The sequence below is a fragment of the Lepidothrix coronata genome, unplaced genomic scaffold (assembly GCF_001604755.1).
Source record: "Lepidothrix coronata isolate B3197 unplaced genomic scaffold, Lepidothrix_coronata-1.0 Scaffold222, whole genome shotgun sequence".
NCBI classification, from domain to species: Eukaryota; Metazoa; Chordata; class Aves; order Passeriformes; family Pipridae; genus Lepidothrix; species Lepidothrix coronata.
In genome coordinates this window covers 907,232-928,844 of record NW_016690402.1, presented here as the reverse complement: position 1 = coordinate 928,844, position 21,613 = coordinate 907,232, and the positions used below count along the sequence as shown (strand labels likewise).

Sequence of the window (21,613 nt, the reverse complement as noted above, 5' to 3'; positions counted from 1 at the left end):
GTTTAGCACAAATGCAAATTTGATTTGGTATGCTCAGGTTTGCAGGAACCTCTTAGAAATGTTTGAAATACTGAGAACATTGGATCACAGCATTGCATTAGCACAGCTTGCAAGGAGCAAGGAGTCCCAGCACGAGTGGGATTCTAATGAAGTTTCCGGGTTCTGACAAGGTACTTGCTTAGAACCATTCTATTTGTCTCTTCAGACTGATGGAGTAACAAAAGAAGAGTTGTTAATGGTAATGCTCTTGCTCCTGCACTTCTGAGAAGGGATGCAGTTTTTCAGGAAAAAAATTGATTCTTCCTGAAAAATTACTGGGCATCAGGGAAGGATTAATAATGCATATGGAGTATTCATATTTTCTTACATGAATTCTTCAAGAAATTATGATACAACTGTTTGTCCAATCATTCAATTCTCCTATTTATTATCCATATAAAAAGCAGATAACATATAATTAAAATTAAGTATAACAAGGGTGGAGATTAGCTGGTTCTATATTTGGTTAGATTTTGGAATATTCACTGTTAAATCTCAAAACTTTTTATTCTTTTATATTGTAACAATCTTAAGGAATTATTCTTTGCTTGTAGAATGATCTTTTGTGATTTGAATCCAACAGTCTTCTAGACTCATTTCACTCAAAAGATGTTACTATTTCCTGCAGCTGTGGTTTAACCTACCTGAAACCTCCAGGAGAGGTGTTCAAATAAAATCCTGATTACAGTGTTTAAATCTCCGTACGTGTGTTCCGTATCTTAATTTTCTCTCACACAATTGGATAGATTCAACTTTACTGTAAACCACTATGTCAGTAGGGTGCAGAGTGCTACGGTCACTCTCCAGCAGTGAAAAGTCTTCTTTATTAGACTCCACTATTTTCTTTCTTCCATAAAAATATAAATGCCACTGTGAATACCTTTCTTTTCAGAAGTATGTCAGAAGCAGCATGAATGAGGTGCAACTTAATATTATATAGATTATTTCAAGCCATAGAAAAAGAACTGGCATTTCAGTATCTGGAAAACTGAAGATATGTTAGGGTGTCTGTTAGTATGTTAAATTGTCCATTAAAGTTCTTTCTTTTGGAGAATTTTGGAAATTCTTTTTTATTCATAAATGATTGGGCAAGATTCATGGCAGGTGTTAGATTGCACTGTGTCATTTCAGCCAGTCTTATTTAAATGTGGCTTGGTTCTGTTTACTGGTGTTAGGATCGTGCCTATGAGTTGTTGCTAACCTTATCCTGTTCATATCCTTTGTATTTGGTGTTTCTATAATAAGAGTTATATTTCTAAGAAGATTCCATCCTTATACAGTTTATGAAAAGAAATTTTAAGGTGCAGTGGTCCTTTTGAATTCTAGCTGCCCGTGTTGTGTGGGCTTTTGTTATACTTTTCTTCTGAAGATGGCAGCAGCATTAGATGACAGAAAGAATACAATAAAGCAGGAAGAAACCCCCCTCACAATACTATTCCCCTCTCAGCTATCTTAAAGCCCTATTCTAAGAAACTGTGAAATTCAGTGACCCTGGTGAAATTAGTCGATTTAGAGCAATGATAGCAAGAAAACACATGTTAAATCCGTGTGCTAGAAATATATGTATTTTTTTACTAGAAGAACTATTGTAGTTGCTGATGGCGTAACTTGGACAGATGGGGGCAATAAAAATGCAATAGAAATATGACAGAAAGGCAGTTGAAAGGGAGAAAAAGTACTGTAAAAAGTATTTCCATGAGGCTGGTAATAAAAGTCAGTATTGCAATGGAGGAAGATAGGCAGTGAAGTCCTCTGAATCATAACTTGAAGATAAATCTTCTCCCACAAATCCTGGCAAGAATATTTGTCTCATCTGGAACATCCGAAGGAGTGCAGGACCAGTAAATGACGCTCAGATTAAGTAATTTATGTTCTTTTTTTTTTCCAAGTTTTTTACAGTGTAGACAATCTTCAAAAATAAAAAGCTAGCACATTTGCCAGAGGTCTTACAAATTCTTTGATTGTTTTGGTTGGTCTTGTCAATACTGTGGGATTTTATTCCATGTTTTTTCAATGTTATCTTTTTTAAATTTCTTAATCAGTATTCTTCCCTTACCTCAGACTGTTCTTTCAAAAGGAAATTATGTTGACTCACCTGAGTCTTATGTGATTGTTAAATTAATGCAGAAACATCTCAAAGGGATGATTTGGATCAGTTCTGTTCAACAGGAGGATGGAGGAGGATATATTATCTGGCAGTGGACAGAGAAAAGAGTGACAGTGATATGTTTCACTGTCAGCTGCAGAAAAACCAGCAATTTTGGCATCTTGAAACCTTTTGCATTTAAGCTTAGTTACACGGCTGGAAGAAGACAAAGAGCAATCTGCTTCATAAATGGAAGAACTCTAAGGAGACTGAAAAAAAATGCATGGAAACTCATCTACCACAGCATTTCCAAAATACCTGCAGTTGGTATATAGTGATGAGACATGGTTACATACTCTACTCACTTGCAATTCTAACACAAAAGAAAGTTTTCCCATCATACTTCCAGCTGTGATACAGATGCTACAAGTTTTTTCCAGTCTTCATACAGTTAAATAACCTAGTGTCATGAAGCCATTTGCTTTGCTTGAACAAAAAAAATGTTGTTTAATATGAGTTAATCCAAGAATTAAAATAGGTTGGATTCCACTCAATTATAACAGAATATTCAAGGAGTTTCGCTGCCTGGTTGTTTTCTCTGCTTAAAGGTAAGTACTTCTAGTGAACTTCCTTCCGATTTTTTCTGTGGTTTAAGGGCTGATCTTGACAGACAAATAAACGCTGGAAATAATAAAATTATAATCTATATTTGGTGAGGTCAGGGATATGAAGGTATTGTGCTAAAAGAAATGTTAGCAGTAAAATTCATGTTCCTGGAATGATATAGATTCCCCCAGTGAAGAATATACCTTACAAATAAAATAAAATAAAACAAAAAAAAATAATGAATGTTGCACATGAGAGTGACATACCTTACAGTATACTTAGTTCACCATCTTCCTTCCCCAGACTTTACATTTCCCTCTATACACTGTGTGTTTTCTGGGCTGACCTATATGAAATACCCGAGGAATCTACCATGTTATTGATTGTTAAAAATCCTCTGAAAGGATTCACTAGAACTAATTCAAAACATAAGTTAATAGACTATTTTTAACTAATTTCAATAACCTTTCAAGGAAACCAGTATTTTTTCTCATTTAGTTGACTATATTCTATGAATATCACTGTAGTAGAATATCTTGAGCAGCTCCAGAAAGAGCCAAAATTAATTTATGTATTTGCATGTTTATTCTTTGTCCACTGGAGATAACAACAAATTCCTCATTATTTCAAAATTAGGAGCCAAATGGGAAAATCCTTTCCATAAAAGTTCAAATGGCTTCTAAACAATTTTTTTGTGCAACCGAATATCAATGCATATTTTAGCAATGTACCTTTGTATTTGCTTAAAGTTGAGCATTCAACAAGCCACTAAGAATGTTAATAGTGACATGTGCTGGTCAGGAATGCATATTCCTTGCATTCCTTGCACAGTGGCCAAACTGCATGTAAGTGTGGAATTAGCCCCACCTGAAACTATTTTTTTAGCATGAAAGGTAAAAGTTCAATTGAAGATTTTGGATCTCGAGAAAAGCGAAGTGTTTGTGATATTCAGATCCAGGCAGCCTAAAAAGAAGTTCAGTTCCTGGGTCTCCTTCCTGGAAAATTACACAAAATGTGTTCTGTAGTCATTTTTCAGTGTCATTTTGAATTGGTCCTACTACAACTCAGGTTAGATATAATCAGAATAGATCTTAGGGACCATGTCCTCATTGGGACTTGGTCAGAGATTAGTTTTCTTTCTGCTTTTCTTTCTATCTCATTTTACCTAAGTCTTCAGACTACCTGATTTCTGAGATGCTCAGGACACTTCGGCTGTCTCAGTAACTCTGCCATCAAAACAAACACACTCATTTTTTCTAGGCATCTTTGGGAATTATATAGTTCTCTAGAAACAATAGTCTAAATCACCCTCAGACTGCGTAAAAGAAGTCCACTTAAATTAACAAAAATCTAACAGAAATTGGGCAGTCTGAATAAGAACTAATTGTCATTTCTAGCTTATGAATCTATCAATTCTTCATGGTGAACTGAGAAGACGAGTAAAACAGGATTGGTTGATCACAGTGTAAACCTTGTGACCTGCAAATAATATATTTAAAATGCAAAAATATTAAATACAGTTGGCAATGCTATCTTACTTTTTTATTCTGTGATGATTAAAAAGCACATATGAAACAGAATTACATGTAGGAATGGAAATACGCTAATTTCAGAACTAATTTCTGAAGCAAACATATAAGAAAACGGAATATCCTCATTGCATTCAGGTGAGATATTAAATAGCATTTGGATTAGGTTGGATTTATAGTGTCGTTAAAAGATACTCACCAGTTCGTTACAAGAAGCACTCAGTTTAATTACACAATTAAATTTTAGATTGTTTTCATTATGTACAGAAAGCTTATTCCAATTCCAATCTAACTGGTCATCTTTAGAAATGCTGTTAGATTCTAATTAATTTTCACAGTGATGTAAAAAACCCACCATTCTCCAACACAAAGAACGATACTGAGAGCTATACAGATTAATTGTAAATACATTCGCAATTGTTAAATTACTAATAATTTAACAATGCAGATAACAGATGAAAATCAAGCAGTGCACCTATTACAAATTTTTTTTAAAAAGAGAATTTACCATTTACAAAGCTATTGAAATCAAACTTGTTTCTATATTCTGTATATTAAACATGATTAATATAAAAAGTTGACCATTATTTCTAAAAATAGTAATATATTTTTAAATTACGAAAAAATTCTATTGAAAGAGTGCAGGCTTAGATTACATATTAGGAATGAATTCTCTCCTGTGAGGGTGGTGAGGCATTAGAACAGGTTGCACAGAGCAGTTGTGGATGCCCCATCTCTGAAAGTGTTCAAGGCCAGGTTGGATGAAACCCTGAGCAACCTGGTCTAGTGGAAGGTGTCCCTGCCCATGGCAGGTGGTTTAGAACCCAGACCATTCTATGATTCTTTTAAATCTGTCAAGAAGTTACTGTCATGGGATTCCAAATTTATACAGTAATATTACCTGTAGAGTAATATCTAGATTTTTTTATATTTGATTTTATGTTTCTAAAAGTTGGCATTCCCTATTACTCTCCACCTTTATTAGATTCCTTTAAAAGAATCAGGCGGAAAAACAAAATCCCATTGAAGCATCATTGATTCAAAACTGAATTTTTTACTCAGGAATGTCTCTTGTTGGTATTTCTGATTAAAATCCCTTTTCGACAGTGAAATTCCAGAATTTATAAATCACCGGAGAAGAAAAAAACTTCATTATATAATAACAAACTGTATCAAAACAAAGTCATTGTCTTTGCTGAAGTAAACCAGTAGAGTTCCTCTGGTTCTAGTAAAACAAATAGTGCCAGCCTGATTACTGTGATTGCCATTGAGAATCTGCCTCGGGTATGTGAAAATATACTTGGGACAATCTACGGGTAGGAAACTGTTAACATTCAAGTCACTGTTGAATCTTGGTTTTCATTGTGGAAAAATGAGTTGCTAAAAAACCATGAAGCCATTGCTCAAACACAGAGATGAAGAAGCACAATCTCTTCCTAAGCCAGGGCTAAAGAACACACATTTTAAATTTTGCCTCCTAGGAGATAATCATTGCTAAGCTGCTGCCCTTAGATTTTGTCCTCTTTCCTCTATTTATCTCACTGCCTTTTCCTACAATAAATTTAAGCCATAGTCTGCATGTTCAGCAGAGGAGGTAGCAAGTCTTCCTTCTTCTGTCAGATTTACAGTAGCCATCAGTTCATATCACAGAGAGATTGCCATGGCCAAGAGTAGGCATCCACATCTGCATTATCTGCTTGTCTTGCCAAGCAATAGCTGAACCTACAAGTTGACCTCAGTCTTTCTGTAGGAACACAATTCCCTATGGAGGAAAATTTGCTTCAGCCCACAGGTGCATGTAGCCTTTGCCTCTCTGGAATGGTGGTTTAATGCCTAATCTCAGTGATGCTGAATGTTCCTGAAAAGGCAGGCTGTCCAAGGTGAGCTCAACTAAGCAAACCATTTTTGCAGTTAGCTGCAGTTAGTGTCATGAGCATTACGAATTAAAAATTACAAATAGATTAGATCAGGTAGTTATTTCAGTAGATGCACTAAAGGCAAAGTTTTGAACTTAGCAATATTCTGAGAAAGCCAGCATTTAAAACGCAGATATATTAAGAATAGGCATTATTTTCTAAAAACACTGAGCTGGACCCACTTCTACTGAAATAATGGAAGCTTTCTTTGAAAATTATAATGAAAATATAATGAGCTGTTATTTGAGTACTTTAAAAATCTTACTTTTAATGCCACAGTGTCTCTTGCATACATGTATGCTGAACCACAAATGTTCATCAGTTTTAAAAAACAAAACTATAATGTCTTCTTGAAATCATCAGATTACAGCACTATCATTTACAAGAGAATGTACTTTTTTGTACTAATATCGAGCAAAGTATTTTAAAAAAAGAGTCATTTTAGGGCATTAAGATGCAATTCCTTTGACTGCAGCAACAGCAGGACTTGGAGGAATGTAAAAGATTTTTAATCAGATCTGGTTTGTTTCAATAAAGTGGTTTTATTTGTATCTATACATAATTATAACATCTCTGTAACCTTTTAATTGTGACATGATGAATTCCATAAAGGTATGGGCCAATGAGTGGATCTGCCATGTTTTTTAAGTCAAGGTGATATTCATTTGATCACTCTCAAAGACATTGTTTCACTGTTCCTTTTTCACAGTTATCTGGAACAGGAATGCACTTGAGCTTTGGAAGTGTGTTCTGGATGAAATTTCTGGACACTCTTCTGCTTTTAATGAATGTCAGATTCCATTGTTGTTTCATTTTCTCATATGTAATGCAGATTCAGAGTGAGTAGGCTTTTAATGTACTTTGTAAATGTCTCCCGAAAGTTTTACTTAAAAGGTGATATAAAATATTTTATCCTAAAATAACAGAGGTTTTTTAAGTATCAGAAAGCCAAAGCATATGCATTTTTAATTCAAATATTTTGTGGTTTTAAAGAGTTTAAAAAGCAGTTCTGCTTAGCACAAGTAATTCTATGCAAAAGACTGTTGTAGAAGATTTTGCAGGCTGTGTTCAGAATTATGGGTTTTAATTTGGCCTCCTAGTAAACTCTCTGTATGTGGGCTGAGATATATTTCTCAATACAACCATAATAACTCTAGTTGCTCTTATCTTCATCTCCACGTTCTACTTAGATGTTTTTTTATGCTGAAATTCAAATTTTCAAAAAGGCTTTTTCTTGACCTAGCTGGTCCCATATTAAGGCTTTTACCAAACTGAATGGTAAATACATTCGATGCATTAATACACCTTACTCCTGTCACTGCTGACTTAATAGCTTATAAAAAACTGTAAAAAGCTGTACAAAGTCTTAATGCAAGAATCTGTGTTCCAAACTGTCCGCTGTTGATAATTTTTTTTTCCCTCACTGTCACTGTGTTTTAAATGCTGATGTGCATTGTTTTATTTCTAATGCAGCATAAAAGAGCACATAGTTTAGGTCGTTCTGTCTTTCAGGCATTAAAGTTCCTCTGACAAGTACTACAAAATTCAATTTTATACATATACTAGGACTGACAGAAAGACTGAAAAAAATTAACTTTAAAACTAATTATTAATTAATTAAAAAATTATTAATTTTTTTCTATTCAAATTGGCAGCCCTGAAGTCTTTTGTTAATATGATTGAAATGTTGACCAGTAATTTATTTCTAGGGAAAACTCTTACAATTAGAGTCAATTATTACGTTAATCTTCAGTTTAATAGAGAGTGACAAAGAAATTGCTTCATATACGTTTAGCTCATTAGAATTCCACTCTCCTCATCTGTATACATTTCACTTTCATAACACTTAAAGAGATCATGGACTTTGTGGAAAAGTCAACTCCTTTAAGAGGGAAAAGTGCTCAGTTTGGGGTATTTCAAGTTGTTCTGTTTGGGATTTTTAGTCTCTTATTTCTGATCTTCATATGGCTGACATCAAATTATTTAATATTTTACATTAAAAAATAACAGGTAAATCTCAAATAGCTCAAAAGAGCTTTGACATTAACTTTTAAGGGTTTGGACTTCATCACTAATTTAAATATGCTAAATGCATGCACTGTTGTTGTATATTCATTGTATCTATATTCATTGATAGCTAACTATAAAAAAAGGATAAAAACCAGACGATGATGGCTGTTTTATTATATATGAAGTAGGTGCTGTTTTTACTGAACAAACAAAAGTGTGTTCTCCTGAACTGTGTTATTTTACATGTAAAAGGGGTGAGGTGTCTCTGGAAAACAATATTATCACCTTAATGATCTTTTCATGAGTTAAAAGTGAGACACTGATACCTGAACAATTAGACAGGTAAAAGCTTTGTAATTGTCTTTTATTACAAATATAATTATTCCACAAATCATTACACATTGCTCAGAAAATATTGATTTAGGACATAAACTACAATTTTCTTAGCTGTTGCAGTATGAGGCCTATTCTTTTCCTCTCTGTTGTCTAAACTGTGACTTCTCAAGCTGGCTAATATGCAGTGCTATTTTTTTTTTTGCAACATTCACTGAAAGACAGCTAAGCCTAGACTTCTGATGTTAAATTTTTGTGTAAACAATTGTTGTAGATAGCCAAGGGTGATCACACAATTGCAAGTGTATGGGAAGCTTATTCCAAAGGCAGAAATGAAAAGGAATAGTGCTCTGTCCTAGTGTTAATGAGTAGAGATGAGGGTCTTTATCACAGAGCTGTCCAAGAACCTGTTCAAAGTAACTGAAGGAAGTGACATAAGGAGGCTTTTAAATTTACATGGTGAAATGCAATTCTATTGTAAAGAAAACACTATTGAGTGTGTTTTGTAGGTAAAAAACACATCTATATGTAATGTTTATCACAGTGAAAATGCAGCATATTCTGTTTGTGTCTAGTATTTGTGAAAAATTTCCAAACCAGTTCCATTATTTGCCAATACTGAATATTTTTAAAGTACTCCAGGCTAATTATTTGTGCATAGTTCATTTTAGAACATTTGGGAAATAATGGATAACAAGTTATGACTGCTGCTTAATGCCACCTTATAATTACTGAATAAAATGTAAGGATATGTAAATGTCATTCTAATTGAATATCAATCACTGAAATATTTTTAAATGCCAAATAATATGATCTTAGAACACCAATTAGCAAAATTATTTATTCAGAAATGTTATATGTCTCCATCATTGTGGAGATGATTATAATACTAATCTGCACCAATTAATTAATTTCACTCCCAACCCTTTCAAAATCCTTTATAAAATGTCATATCTGTAACTCAGAAATGCTTATTTTACTATAACTCTAAGTATTTTTATTAGTACTGGAATGAGGAAACCTTTACAATCATGCAGAAGTTTTAGGTTTTATTAAAAATCTTTAAAAAATAATTAAAATTACAATTTTCAGTTTAAGCAATTACATTAATGCTTTCAGTCTCTTCTAGGCCATTCTTGTGTCAATTTTTTTTAATTTAATAAAACTATCCAGATGTAAAACTTTCATGTCAACAAAGGTTTAAGCATGAGGCAGCATTGAGGTTTATGAGATAGCAATGAGAGTAAAGTAAAACTGCCTTGGAAGAAACAAACAAACAAACAAAAAAAAATCAAAGATTTCATAAGGCACAAAGGTATAGTCTTAAAAATGACTGATAAGGAAAGCCCGGGGACAGATGTCTACTCAGGCTGAAGGCAAAGGGCTTTTTGGTATTAGCTGTCAGTGGTGAATGTCATCAAGCTGTTTCATATTACATCAGCAGCAGAAACTTTTTCATGTCTTTTCAGAATCTATTATATACCTAAGACAGCAAGATTTAAAAATACACAGAAAGAGTTAACTGACTTTTTACCTTAAGACTTATTCAGAAGTTTAAACAGAACTTCTGGTTTTGTTAATGAAATAGAATTTTTTCTTTCTAACCTGAAAGGTGATCATGGAGTTGGTGTATATAGAGCACTGCCTAGCAAGTATCAGTGCTAACTAAAGAGTGATAGCTATTCTTATTATCAAATTGCATTAACTAACATTTACATAGTGCTGTGCTGGCATGTCACCAGAGTTTACAAATGAAAATACGTTTTTAAATAGAAAGATTGTCTACAAAGTTTAAATCAGATGGAGAGGTCAAGTAGACAGAATGTTTTTTCCTAATTAGGTTGCAATGACAAAACACTTAGGCACTGTTGCCTGCATATTTGCTGGAAGTGATGTCAGAAGTCATTAATAACTCTGGTCTAAGCAGTTTGCCAAAAGTTTGAAATAGTCAGGTTTGGCTTTATTTGTTCTGTGTTGCATTTTGTAAGGTATGGTTTTCAAGAATATAGTATTTATGTAGTAATATAAAGCAGTACCAGTGTTGCCGGTTGAGTGTCTTCGCATACAAAAAAAACCTCTGCATAAAATATTTTTTATATGGTAAATTACAATGATGGTTGTTCTCTTAAAAATCATACTTTTTTTTTTCCAGTCTAAAACATACATGTGTAGTTGGCAAGGGGATACTCTGTGTTTCACAGTCGACTTTGCTCTAGGATTTACCTGTTTTGACAGTAAAACAAAGGTAAGAGGAAAAGAAGAGGAAAAAAACCTTGGTATTATTTTACTGTTATTGAAGTTATCAGTTATTGCATTTTTTTATGTAGATGTCCACTCTTTATTCCTCACATATACTGTTCCATTTATTTATTTAGCACTACTGAAATGTGGTCAGTTTGGGACTTGAAAGGGGCAATTATAGTTGTGCCTTAGCATGTAAAGATAAATTTTGGAGAAAGATATAAAAAAGTAGTTTCCTTTTCAAACAATAAAAGCAAAAGAGGGTTATTTAGCAGAGAACTTGGTTTGTTGTAATGAAGAAACTTCAAGATTAGTAAAAGATTACAAATCATGAAAGAAATGAAATGTCACCTGATTCTGTTTGTTTTGAAGCTACAGATATAAAATAGGATTAATTCTTCTTCTATCATAAGAAATTTAGGCCATGTCTAAAATAAACAGAACAAAGGCAAATTTATTTCAAAGTCAGAATCTAAAAGGTTAAATTAACTTATCCTGCAAAACAATGGCTATATGGAAAGTGCCTACAGGGCATGGTTTATGGTACGTGCCAACTTCCAAGTCCTGTCTATAATGCTACTATTTTATATATAATTTATTGATACTTTAAATTATTCTAAATGGATTTTAACATTTGTTTGAATTAGAAGTAAACATACATACAAATAATGTTTCTGCATTAATAGAACTATGCAGTAAAAGGACTGTCCTTTCAAATATGGTCTTCAACTCCTAACTGAAAGGATTTTTCAACTATATATTTAAAAAATTCAGTCAGTCATTCTGAGTTAAGAGGGAACACACTGCATTTTGAAATACACAGGATCTAGAGGGGTTTTTTTGCATGTTGGTATTTTGTAGGTTTAGGGCCAAAATGGATAAGTCTATTGAAATCTTTGTGCAGAGAAATAATGACCAAGATTGCATGAAAATTTAGACTAATTTCATTAATGTGCTATCCTATGAAGTAGCATAAAATTCCACGAAATACATATGCATACCCTTCCCTGTCTCAGGTGATACTGCATTCTGAAACTGTGCTTCTTGCACGAGTATACACATTTTTCATGTAGCCACAAATTAACTATAAAAAGTAATCTCTCTATAGATTTTATAGAATGTTTCTTTTTAATGTGAAGACTGATTGCAGATAATCCCACCTTTAAAATAATAAACTCACTCTATTAGTAGGACTTTCTGTCAGAGTGCCTACCTTCAGTATTGATGATGAAGAGAATTTAGATGAACTTTTGTTGCTTACCTAAGGAGAAATACAGAATACCATCAAATAGTCTGATTCTGTTGTTAAACTGTAAAAATTCTGGAAAAGTTGAGTACATTTATTTTTCATCTGTTTGAGAGATGGACATGTCCTCTGCATCCTCAAGCCCGAGTGAGGCAGTAATGGGTGACTTCTGCAGTACATCTTATGTCCTGTAATTGTCACCTTTAGTTGACTGTGTTGCCCCATATGCATAGCTATTTCAGAATATTTCCTACCAACACAGAAAAGATTCTTAAAGTGGTCAAGCAATTAGCAGTTCATTAGAGACATAGCAATTTTGCTGAAAAATCTTTTTTTTTTGAGATAATGAAAAAATTAAGGTCTTTAATTGATGCAAAGAATGCTCTTACACCACAGCAGGTGTTCCTACAGGATTATTAAAATAAAAACCAGTCTGCTGTTTGCTCTATGACTCTAAACCTGGATCTCAATTTTTGGGAAACCAGTTCATGTACTTATTGAAAAACATTCTTTTTTATAGTCTGAAAAATAATATAAAATGGGCCTTCTTATTACAAATTCTGAAACAAAAAGCACAAGAACTTTTGCTTTGGAGTGTGGTGGATTGACCCTGGCTTCCTCCTGAGCTGAGCAGAGGAGAGGAAATATAACAAGAGGCTTGTGGGTCAAGATAAGCGCAGGGAGAGATCACTCACTGCTTACCGTCATGGGCAAAAGGGACTCCACTTGAGGAAATTACTTTGGTTTGCTACCAATCTAAGTGGAGTATGCTCATGAGAAATGAAAACCTGATCTTAAAACACCTTCCTCCTACCTCTCCCTCCTTCCCAGGATTAAATTTATTCCCTGTTTTCTTTATCTCCTCCCCTCCACCAGCACAGGCAGATCAGGAATGGGGGCTGCAGTTAGTACGTCACATGTTATCTCTGCTACTCCTTCCTTCTTAGGGTGAGGACTCCTCATACTCTTCCTCTGCTCCAGAAAAGCAGTTATCCACAAACTTCCCCAACATGAGTCCTTCCAATGGGCTGCAGCTCTTCATGAACTGCTCCAGTGTGGGTCCCTCCCATGGGGTGCAGTCCTTCAGGAACAGCACCTCCTCCCGCTCCTTCACTGACCTTGGTGCCTGCAGGGTTGTTTCTCTCACGTATTCTCACTACTCTCTCTTGCACAAGAAATATAAGTGTCTTTTAGAAAATTCTTTTCTAGAATAGTTTTGGTGGATTGTTAAAGTTATTTGGAAGAATAACTTCTTTTCCTGGGTCATCATGGGCTTAACTCATTCAGCTGTTATTGTTCTGGGCCTACCACAGAGATACTTTTATGTCTGCAGCTGCTTTATATCACATTTGTAGAGATTCTTTTTCTCTTGTTGGCTTGGCTGGTTCATCTTCCCCATCCTGTGTCTCCAGCTGCTCATCCGAGATAAAGGGATCCCAAAGTGTGCATTTTCTTCCACCTTCCAGAACTATCTACTTCTCTTCTTTCCCACTCAGTGTCAACCGTTGAGAGAGGTGATGACTCCAGCAATGCCTATTATTGCTAAATTGTTCCTAAGTTCTTCTTTCATCTCCACCTTAGCAGTTATATTACATAGCAAACATTCATCTATCCTGTTTAGAGCCAAACTCATTTAAGCTTTGAACACTTTTCAGGTGGTCTAATTAGGCCCTCTGGACCCAGTTAAAATGTGTTCATGAATGTAAAGTTTAAGGACCATCACAGTGCTGTAGCATAGTTGGGGTTTTTTTAATCTGTTATATTTCTCTAAGAAGGCAGTGACATTTATGTCTGCAGGGAACCAGGAGATAGTTTTTATTTCTAGGGCATTCCCTTTTAAACTATGAGTAGGGTTCTGAAGACTACCGGTAGCACTGGTCTACTTAAAAAATATTTTCAGAAAAGACATGTTGGAAAATGGAATATAGCAAACTTTTTTCCATGTGTGCTTTTGAAATAGCCTTCCAAGTATTTAAATTGTGTCCAGGGACTGAATCACATTTCAACATGTGCAAAGAATTTTCATTAAGATTATAGGCATTAAAGGAAACATCAGCAGGAAGTCCAGATGCAAGTTGTTATCTTGAGGGTTTTTGAATTATACATTTTAAGGTGATCAATAGAAAACATTCAGATAAATACAGAAAATTATCTTGGTTTCAAAAATAATTTCCCAACTTTTGTTTTAAATAGGTATCTCCATAAATATTAAAGCATATCTGTCAATCTAGGATTTGCTAACACTAGTCAGATGCCATGCATAAGCCTATAGGAGACCAAGAAGCCGAGAATTTTTATATATTTTACAAGCCACTATGTGAAGTAGAACACATCTTTGTGGTTTCCGAGACTACATTCAGTAACAATATTTTTGTGTTTCTGTAGTGTATTTGAGGATTTCAAACCACATTACACACATCAGTAAATTTAACTTTGCAGCATCCGTATAAGACACTATTCTCTATGTTATACAGATGAGCCAGCTGGAATATGAAAGATCAAGATATGGCATGGAATTGTGTTCATAGCGAAACTGATACAAATATCTTCATAAATCTTTATGGAATTAAGCTTTTGCCATGGATCTTGATATTACATAGGCAACTGAAACATTCAACCTTCAGAGAATTTAAATCTGAATAGTTGTTCAGTCAGTGAATATCAATATTGTATCTTTTCCTTTCACATAGGATACAGAACTGTTAATTTTTATTGCTCTGCAAAGAGCCTCTTATCATGTAATGTATTTACTGCCCTAATGCTTTATCTTAATACACAAACACTGAGCATCAATCTATATACTTCTAGGTAAGTACATGTAACAGAGTTCTTAATCAAATTTCTTTCTCTTTAGAATGTGCTGTGGAGGTTTAAATTCTCTCAACTCAAAGGCTCTTCAGATGATGGAAAAACAAAAGTAAAGCTGCTTTTTCAGAATCTAGACACCAAACAAATTGAGACAAAGGTAAGCAATATCCCCTTTCTAAATTTTGTAAAACATGAAATAAAATTACTGTCAAGGCATCAAAGATTCCATTTACTACTGCACATACATATGGTGAACACGTCACAGCTTATCAGTTTCTTCCTATTCTTTAGAAACTCCACAATAAACGGAAGTGATGTAGTACCTATAAGTTTATTGCACTGTTTGTATAGGCCTGTTATTAAGTTGTGCTATGTTGGTATTTTAGTCTTTCAGAAAGATTCTGTGATGTTATTCCATCAACTATAATAGATATAATATCTAAAAACTGCATTTTAAAAAGATAAAGGAAAAATAAAACTATATAAATGTTAAATACATTTTTAAGCTGCTGTGTAAGTGGACTTAAATTTTTGAACACACATATGGTTAAGGTTCACTAAAAATATAAAAGATTGTGTAACAGTTATTAGCTTAAAAAAGGGAATATTCTTCCAAGAGGCCAAGCAATTGCTGAAACCTTTTGGTTCTACTGCGAATCAAGAGCACTCGATGCTTTGCAGTATCCGGAATTGTGGACACATCCAGTCACTACTGTAGATGAGATATTAGTAGTGCCTTTTTTTTTTTTCTCCAGCAATTATCAAATAAAAACATGAAACCTAGAATTCAGGTTCCCAACTGAATCTCAGATGTTTCTCATTCAGGACTGAAGTCCTCTGGAGATTTGGCTGTAACGCCATAATCTGCACTGATTCTGCCCTGTGATCCCAAGGTTCCTACTGAATAAATAAATAAATAAATAAACAAACAAATAAATACATACATACATACATACATACATACATACATACATACATACATACATACATACATACATACATACATACATAGATGATTTTTCAATCATGTGGTTTTAAAAAGAATGAGGAGAACTTTGGTTTGATCTGACAGAGAAGAGGGTAAGAGTGAGGTTCAACTGAGTTTTGGTGGACAAAATCAATGAAAACTACAGAAAAGTATCTGAAGACCTATGAAAATTCTCAAATACTCTTAGCTGGAGTTCTGCAGGTTAAAGCCACTTGAAAAGTAATATTTTTTATAGTGACCATACACAAAAGTTATATATTACCTATCCTTCTAATGGTTAAAAAAAATTGCAAGGAGAAAATCCCTAAGCTTTCTTATTTATCATAAAGTTACAGCAAATACATCTTTATAGATCCACATTAATAAATTATTCAGGATTTCATCAGCAAGCTTAACCTGAGTTGTCTCTTGTCTCTACTGTAAAAGATATTATATCTGTTTAAAAACTTACAATACTATAATAATAATCTATAGCAGCAGCCCATTTCCACTTCATTTCTCACTGTACTCCTTGGAGACAGAAGAAAACTGCTGTCCTCATTTTATACATGATCATCTGTTTGCAGACAGCTTATGTATCTTGTTTCAGGTCAGACAGAAAGATTGTATTGGTGCAAAAACTATATGTATCTCTGTGTATTAAATCATTAAATCCACATGTGTGATTGGCCAAAGGCTGCAATTCCATTGCTTGTGATGGAATTCTATTACTTTACTACTAAATCATTCCTCTTTCTGTTGTGGTAAACAATCTGAACTTTTAAATTTTATTTTATTTTTATTTTTTTGTGCTCACCTAAATTGTTTTTAATTTTTTTACATGTATTTTACTCTTTATATTAAAAAATGTAAATTTTAGCATTTTATGAAAATTTTATTATCTGTAAAATTATTACAAATGTGAGTCCTTATGATAATTTTACAGCAAATTTTGTTCAGGGGACAGATTTTTTAAAACGTTAAAAAAAATTATTTTACACAGTTCTAATGAAAACAGCTTGTAATTGGCAACATTTTCGTGAATATTTTTGAGGTACCTTGAAAGTATCAGATGGAAATTGATATGTAATGGTTCATACAGAATTCTAAGTATCTATGTAACTAAATGTATATATGTGTTGTAAATGTTGGCAGATCCCAGAAAAATCTCATTAAAGGCCAGAGGAAAGGATGATACTAAGTAGCTGAGGATTTATCAGGATTTCAGTGATTATACCTTTTTACCACTGCCTCTGCACAGTGCAGTGTACCCACTAGGATTCACATTAAATGAGACTGGGACACAGCTGTGCAACCTCTCCACTTGAGATAACTGGTACATATATTCAAGAGTATGCCCACCACCCAAATGGTATGATTTCTTAGACTTCAAAGTTACAGGCTGGTTGGAAAATACCCAACACTAATATCCATAGTACAGTACAGTATCTGCCTCTGCTTATTGCACTGAAAGAGATTACATAGAGCCAGATGGTGCTATGCAGTGAAATGCAGCCAATAATGAGAAAAAGTGTCATCAAATAATAGAAGTTTCATTTTTCCTGAGTAAATGAGCCACTATGTACAAAATGAAGCTTGATGCAGATGACTTATGTTCGCTTGGCAGAAGATAGTAAAGATTGCGAAAGAATTTTCTAGATTATGTCTAATTTTATATGCTTATAAATTCTTGGGGGAAAAAAATCTCATTTGGGAATTCTGTTTTTGTACCTTAGTTACTACCTAGAGATGATGTTTCTCCTCCTTCCAGAAATTTTAAGCCAAGTAATTCTTTCTTTGCACTTCAGTCTTAGGTGAACAATACATTCTTCCATTTTAAAATTTTTTGTTCAAAGGAGATAATAAGGCCAAGATTCCTGTCAGTTGTTTCTCATATTCCCTACAATTTCTTCTCATAGTTTCCCAGTTCAGTACTTCTCTGAACTTACCCTGCCTCTAATACTGAGAAATTGCAAATAATCTTAATAATAATAAATTCTCTTTACCTTGAATTTTAAAGATTGCTTAAAAAAAAAAAGGAAAAATTAAGATTAATGCTTCCAAGTTCATACTGATGCTTTATCTCCCTTAGATAAACTGTAGCTTCCTGATGATATTTCACAAGAATATTTTAATTGAACATTTCCCTTTTCTTCTCAGTCTCAAATACTTATGGAAGAAAGAAAGACAAGAAACCATTGTGTCAATAGACTATTGTGAGCCATATTGAAACCTCATCTAGACGTTGCTGGTCTCATAAACTTCTTGTCTGTTACACAGATAATTTAAGAGCCCTGCATATTTAGCTGAGCACATTCAGCATATTTTCTTCACTGACTTCAAGCCTCAACTATTCTGTAATTTCAGAGTGGTACAGTGGTATGATGTGACGTGACTTTACAATTAGACTGCAGCAGTTTTGCAGTAAATCCTATTCTCTGAAAGGATATTTATTCCATATTTATTCCATATAAGTCCTCTTGAGAGATATGGCAAATAAGGAGAGGGCAAGCAAAGCTCTCACTTTACTGCAACATTAATCTTTATCATCAGTAAACCATGATGTAGCACTCAAGCCCTTCTGTATTTTTATTAACATATGTCTTTTCTTACCAAAGTCTGGATGTTTACTATTGAACATCATGAGATCTTGAAAAACATTTGCAACATAATGGTAGATAGGAGTTAAGATTCTGCTTGTGTGACAGTATTGGACAGACTGATTGCTGTTGGAAATGTATTTAAATATTTACTGGAATGAGTGAATTTAATTGGCTTCTTTTATACAAACATCTTTTCAGATGAGTTTCTTGTGCATTAGCGAAGTCTGCATCTGCCAGTGCAACATTTAAAAGTGTTTCGGATTTAGAACTACATAGTGGCATTTGAAATCACTCAAGCTGTAGGTGAGAATCCATCTGATTCTTCCAGACCCCTATAGAACACTGTTAAAGGACTTAAGTATAATTGAGAGAGAGAGTTGCAATTATCTGACACTGAATGTTGGCATCATAGATCTGGTTCTTAGACTTGCAGGGTAAAAGCAACATTTTAGCTTATCCTTCTGCTGTTTGTGCAAATGACAGTCACAAAGAGGAGACCAAATAGAAGTTTGTAGCTGAAGAAGCTTTCATACCATAGATGACAATGTATCTTTGTGTGTTTATAACAAACTGTACAATACTAATACGTTTATTCTTCGCATCCGTGATACAGCAGCCGAGCCCTGGTATACTTGCTGCGATATAAAACTGAATTTAGAATTTTGGTTTCTATTTTGACTTCAATGTTATTATAATTTTAATCTGATTGAAAAAAAATATGCTCAGGAATACAGTTGTAATATTTGTAATATTTGTGCTCTTATCAACAACTAGTAAACACTGCGGGTAGCCAGTGTCCTTAAAGAAGTCATGAAATGCACAGGGCACAATAACACTATCTGTCAGTGTCTCCATTATTTGCCTTTTATGTGATACACGGTCATGTCTTGTTCAAATAGTGATTCAACAGCTCTCAGAAGTAATCAATAAAATTGTGTGTATGGTAATAAGCAACAGGCCTGTCAAGTTCTTTATGATATGTAATAAATCCAGCTCTCCTATGTGGGTGGATGAAACAAGAACATGTGTTTTTCTTCCTTGGCTGTGCACATACAGTGATGGAGGTCGGTGTAATGTGCTCATTTTTTATATTTTCAATACCAGCAGGAAGTTTTGCAGTCTTGTCCTCCCACTCTTAATCCAGTCTTTTCTGTTCTTCTCTTAATGTCTTCCTTCTAGTGCCTTTGTTGTACTTAATCCACATATTACGATGCATATAGTAAACCAAAATAGTTTTGGTTATTGAAATATTAGACATGCACAGATTCTTCTAAATAACTGAAAATCTTAATTAAAGAAAAAAGCAGCAGTCACAGATAAGGCAAGCAAACATAAGGGTGGTATTAGATGATATAGTGCAAATAAAATGATCAGTTATTCATCTGCCTGGCTGAGTACGGAGAGGAGTGTTACTTTAAAAAAAAATAAACTAACAGAGCAATGTATTTGTTTGAAGAGGTGTCATTGGTGTTATTTTCTAGAAAAAGTTCACATTACATTCTAAACCTGAAGAGGCCAAATTTCCACCCTTAAAACTGTATTCAAGATAGTATCTTACTAAGAGACATATTGTGTCCCTGTCCTCAGATCATGCAACATTTACATGTTCCCAAGTCAGAAAGCTATCACTGTCTTTTACTAAATCCGTACTTTCATACTAACCCCCAGTCCTCTTCCCCTTTCCCTCTTGTAATCTACATGCAAGCTATATCCACCACCAGAACACCACTTCTCTGAGCAACCTTCACAAATACCTACCACAGACATTGAACGTCCTACAAACACAAAGCACCACAATCTTGTGGTTGTACATCCCGGCTTGTATCAGAAATAGTGTGGCCAGCAGGACTAAGGAAGTGATTGTCCCCCTGTACGCAGCACTGGTGAGGCCACAGGTCAAATCCTGTGTTCAGTTCTGGGCCTCTCACTACAAGAAAGACACTGAGGTGCTGGAGCATGTCTGGAGAAGAGCAATGAAGCTGATGAAGAGTCTGAAGCACAGGTCATATGAGGAACAACTGAGGGAGCTGGGGTTATTAGCCTGGAGAAAAGGAGTCTCAGGGAGAATCTTATTGCTCTCTACAACTACCTGAAACAAGTTACAAGTGATAGTGTGAAAGGAAACAGCCTCAAGTTGTGCCAGGGGAGGTTTAGATTGGATATTAGGAAAAATTTCTTCACTGAAAGGGTTGTCAAGCATTGGAACAGATGCCAAGGGAAGTGGTTGAGTCATCAACCCTGGAGGTATTTAAAAGACATGTAGATGTGGCGCTTAGAGATATGATTTAGTGGTGGACTTGGAAGTGCTGGGTTTATGGTTGGACTCAATGATCTTAAAGGTCTTTCTCAACCTAAATGATTCTATGTTTCAATATTTGAATGTTCTTGCCAGTTGACTGCATTCCTTGTTCAAGCTGAGTAAAAGGTAAACAACAAGGTAGCACAACGTGAAAAACTAAGTTGACATGTGACACCTGCAGTGAAGAGGGTGTGGATATACAGCTTTTATTCTTAAAAGTTTTAACTTTACATTTCCTTATAAAGATTCAAATTTCATGTTAAATCCATTGTTGTTTACTGACTGTTCTGTTCTGTATTCATATAAAATGTTTATAAACCTGAATATGAATTCACATTTTCTCTTCTTTTTTTTTTCTTTTACTTCTTTCAGGAACTTGAATTTCAGGATCTGACGGCAGTTTTACACTGTATTCACTCCTTTATAGCAGCAAAGGTGGCATCTGTGGATCCATTATTCATAGACAGTCAGAGTATTGCAAGAAAATATATGTACAGTAACTGATACTAGATTATATGTTGTGACTATGGAAAATAAATTATTTTCTTAAAAAAAGTAGTTATTTCATTCACAATATTACAACTTTGTGATTTTATAAGAAGCTTTTAGCTGTGTTATCTGTAATGTTAAGAGTTTTCACAATCTGATAAATATTTTGAATCCATGAGTTAACAAATACTAAGTCAAACTGAATCAGTTTGTCATCTTCTGCATCAATCTAAAATTCTAAATGAATATTCATTCAGTAATAGTTCTAGTGCCATTTTGATTTCTGCTCTCATGGTCATTCATACTCCCCCTTATTAGATAGAAATGTGGAGTAATACTTGAAAAGTGTGGGTCCAAAATTTGGCCTCTAAGTCTCTTTTGAAAAGTGCTGGGCACACAGGCAATTTCTACAGTCTTCACAGTAGTAAAGAAGTAATTATT

At 34.2% G+C, this 21,613-nt stretch overlaps 1 protein-coding gene across 1 annotated transcript in view; it reads left to right on the top strand.

The window, feature by feature from the left end:
• Positions 1-21,238, top strand: part of SNTG2 (syntrophin gamma 2) — a 146,806-nt gene extending 125,568 nt beyond the window's left edge. Inside the window, exons 15-17 of the mRNA XM_017833827.1 lie at positions 10,672-10,764; positions 14,861-14,971; positions 21,056-21,238. Of these exons, the coding sequence (XP_017689316.1) occupies positions 10,672-10,764; positions 14,861-14,971; positions 21,056-21,187 (336 nt within the window). The 3' untranslated portion in view covers positions 21,188-21,238. The remainder of the gene's footprint in view (positions 1-10,671; positions 10,765-14,860; positions 14,972-21,055) is intronic.
• Positions 21,239-21,613: the final 375 nt, after the last annotated feature.